Raw genomic sequence first — 3538 nt, 5'->3', positions numbered from 1 at the left:
AAATACAAACACACACACCCACCCTGTAAAATAATGTCAAGACACACATGTGAACTGTAGCTAATGTAACATTTTATTTCACACAAATCTAATTTATACCATGTAGTATGTTCATCAGAGTACAGTGTTTTAATTTTTTAAGCATTAATTGCATCTAGCTGCCATGATAGCTGCCCACTTTCGGACATAAAGTACTCTGTGAAGTCGTGGCGAACATTTTCCCCATTGTAGTTGCCACGGGTTCCGATCCACGTTGGCTCTTCAAGGTCATGCATCAAACTGTCCTCAAATATGTATCCATCCCGAGCACGAACAAAATTGTGCAATGCACAGGCTGCTTGCACTGCACTGATGGCGTGCTCCATACTCAGGCAGATAGATGAGTGCAAGAAACGCCACTTATTAGCAAGTATGCCAAAAGCACACTCTACTACACGTCTTGCCCTTGTCAGTCTGTAATTAAATACCCTCTTTTCAATGGTAGGTCCTCTTTTGGCATATGGGCGTAGAAGATGCTTGGATATAGGAAATGCCTCATCCCCAACAAACACATAAGGCTCCAGAGGTTGATTGGTTCCAGGAAGTGGTTGACTATCTGGAAGGTTCAATGTGTTTTCACGAAGCATCTTGCCAAAGGATGAATGAGAGAAGATGCTTGAGTCAGAGCTACTTCCATATGAACCAATATCCACATTTAATTTAATCCACAGGTTAATGAATAATTTGCATCGGCCACTGCCATTAAAACGATTGAGAAATACTTTTTATAATTAAAGTATTTTGAGCCACTACGTATTGGGCTGATTATTCGGATGTGCTTTCCATCTACTGCACCCACACAATTTGGGAAATTGCACATCTGCCAAAAAACTTCGGCTATTTTAGCCCAGTCTTCCTTAGTCGGCTTCTTCATCACCAACTCTTTTAACACTTGCCATATAGCTGCACAGGTTTCATGCACAATCAAACTCACTGTTGATTTTCCCAGCTTGTATTCAAATTGTAAACTAGCAAATGAATTGCCGGTAGCTAGGTACCTGAAAGGAAAGAGAAGCATAATTAACAGTGTTCCTGCTTTTTTTCAGTTTTCGCTCTCAAGACAAGATGGCATAGTCTACGTGACACATACACAAAATATGTGAAAAATCTGCGGGAGAGCAAGAGTGGCTCAGCTGCCTCCAGAAAAAAGCCCTACGCCTTTGCTGGATACCTGGCTTTTATAAAACCAGTCCTGGAACTGCGGAAGTAATCAATTATTAACTATCCCTCCCTCCACCCTCCTTCTCACCATCACTCCTTCCTTCCCTATACCTCCTCAATCTTCCACATTTACATTTTATTTTGTTTTGTCTGAGATATAAATTACCCTCTATTTACACAATAATTTCTTAGTAATCTTTTATATGTTACAGCACCGAATCCAGTTGGCAGGAGGAGGAAGTTATGGTTCCGGAAGACCAAGTGGAAGCTCCTGCTGAGGAGGAAATTGTGGGCTGCAGCCCTGTGCTGCAGTCTCCAATGGAGCAGTCTGGTCCGGAGGAGCCCTTTGCTGCTGAAGCATCAACGGCTCCTATTCAATCACAGTCACAGCAAAGATCTAATAGGTGCTCCCAAACAAACAGGAGAGCTCCATTGCAAGAGGAGGATGATGGGACTGGGCAGCTGCTAAGCATTGTGTCCGGAATTTCCCAACAAATTGAGGCACAGCGCTGCCCTCACACTCTATTCATAATGAGTTTACTTCCTCTTGTACAACAGGTTCCAGAGGATAGATATTTTGCAATGAGAATGGCTGTCCAGCAGTGCATATACTCATTCACTGTTCCCAGACATTCGTCCTCATTATCCAACGATCCTCCTCCACCCCAAAATGTAACAAACCCTTACCCTTCAAGCTTTGAAAATGTAAGAAGTATTTATGACATCAATACTTCGGACATCCCACATCCCATTCCGTCACCTATTCCTACTGTGATTTCCCCCCCTGTCAGACCTCTAAATTTCACACCACCAATGCCCCGTACCAATTCTCAAATCTCCCTAAACATCAGACCACACAATCTACACATTGTACCGCCTTCTAGATCAAGAGAAGCCCATAGCGGCATCTATTACACCACATTACCTCCCGTGTCCTCCAATAATCCTCCTGTGGCCTCTACCATCCCTCGAATGGCATCCGGGGAGCCTCATATTGATTCACAATATGGCACCCAATCAAGACAGCTAACCTATTCTAATTATTTGAGTGCACCTTTGCCAAAATACTCAGAGGTCCCAGGGCCGAGTTCTAATATTTCTAAAAAGGGAGCAGAGACTTATTATAATCTGTGAAGAATATTGTTTTATTTTATGTTTGTTTCTTTATGTTAATATTATATTTCTGGTAAAGTAATATATTTCAGGACAGGGTGCCGATACCTTTAATTTTCTGTGAAGACTATCATTTTAAATGTTTTTTGTTACATGTTATTTAATATAGTTTGTGTTATTTAAATACTTTACATTCTCAACAAAATGTTTACTGCCTTTTTTGGCTTATTTGATTTCTAAAAAAAATAAACGTAAACAAATATGTTGGATTAGAAGATACTTTGCATTGGTTTCCTTTTTTCTATGAGAATAGGTACTATATCTTACCTTAAGGTTACTAGTAATCGCTCTGCTGGTTCCACACTCTTCCTGAAGTTGGTGTTCTGATGTTCCAAATAGCTGTAGGTCAGTCGTAGCAATTCGTCAAAGCTACAAGTTATATATATACAAAAATATTTGAGATTGCGTAGATATGTGAAGATTAATCAGATGAGAAAGTGGGGTGAAAGGGAGGATAGCTAGGATATATCTCAAACATTTATTGATGGGAGGGAGAGATAATGGATGAGAAGAGGGATGTACTGTGGGTTAGGGAGGGCGAGGGATACTGGGGGTTTAGGGTTGGGATTAGGGTTAGGGTTCTGGTAAGGGTTAGGATTAGTGGGGGAGGGATACAGGGGGGAGGTAGGTAGGGTGGCTGAAGGAATTTTACTCACCTGCTCACTGACATACGAGCGTAGTTAAAAAATTTCTCATTATGAGCACGTAGATTATTATAGATTAGCCTGAACTGGCCTCTCTCCTCCCTATTTGCAATTACAGGGTGGACCCAGTACCTTCTACTTCTCTGCATCATCCTCCTCCTCCTCAACTTGGCTTTTTTCTTTTTTATCATGACTGCAGCTGTAGCAGTTACAACTGCTGCCATAACCAAGGGCAATGACTGCTGATACATGCTGACACACAAACACACGTTCTTCTCCACACACTACACAAACCAGGGATAGAACAGGAAGTGATACAGCTCTTTATACGTCAGCATAAACACTGTACTCTATTGGACAGACATAAAATCGCTTTACCCTCCCAATTTGACAACCAATTCGCAATGTTAGCCGTATAATCGCCGTAAATTCGCAAGAACAAATGAAGAATTCGCAATGCAAATTCGCAACGCAATCGGAACAAAATCGCGTTAAATTCGCACTGCAGCAGTGTGAACCCA

The 3538-nt window shown here is 41.5% G+C and overlaps 1 protein-coding gene across 1 annotated transcript; it reads right to left on the bottom strand.

Annotated features, from left to right (window-relative positions):
- Positions 1 to 694: 694 nt before the first annotated feature.
- Positions 695 to 3070, bottom strand: LOC141140213 (uncharacterized). The gene is made up of 3 exons (XM_073627168.1): positions 3030 to 3070; positions 2641 to 2742; positions 695 to 1037 (listed from the first exon to the last, which is right to left on the bottom strand). The coding sequence occupies exons 1-3, from the start codon at positions 3041 to 3043 to the stop codon at positions 695 to 697; spliced, it is 459 nt and encodes a 152-aa protein (XP_073483269.1). The 5' UTR covers positions 3044 to 3070.
- Positions 3071 to 3538: the final 468 nt, after the last annotated feature.

This window comes from Aquarana catesbeiana, linkage group LG01 (genome assembly GCF_042186555.1).
Source record: "Aquarana catesbeiana isolate 2022-GZ linkage group LG01, ASM4218655v1, whole genome shotgun sequence".
Taxonomy (NCBI): domain Eukaryota; kingdom Metazoa; phylum Chordata; class Amphibia; order Anura; family Ranidae; genus Aquarana; species Aquarana catesbeiana.
Note: the sequence above shows the minus strand (reverse complement) of the source record. Positions and strands in the feature narration are given on the sequence as shown.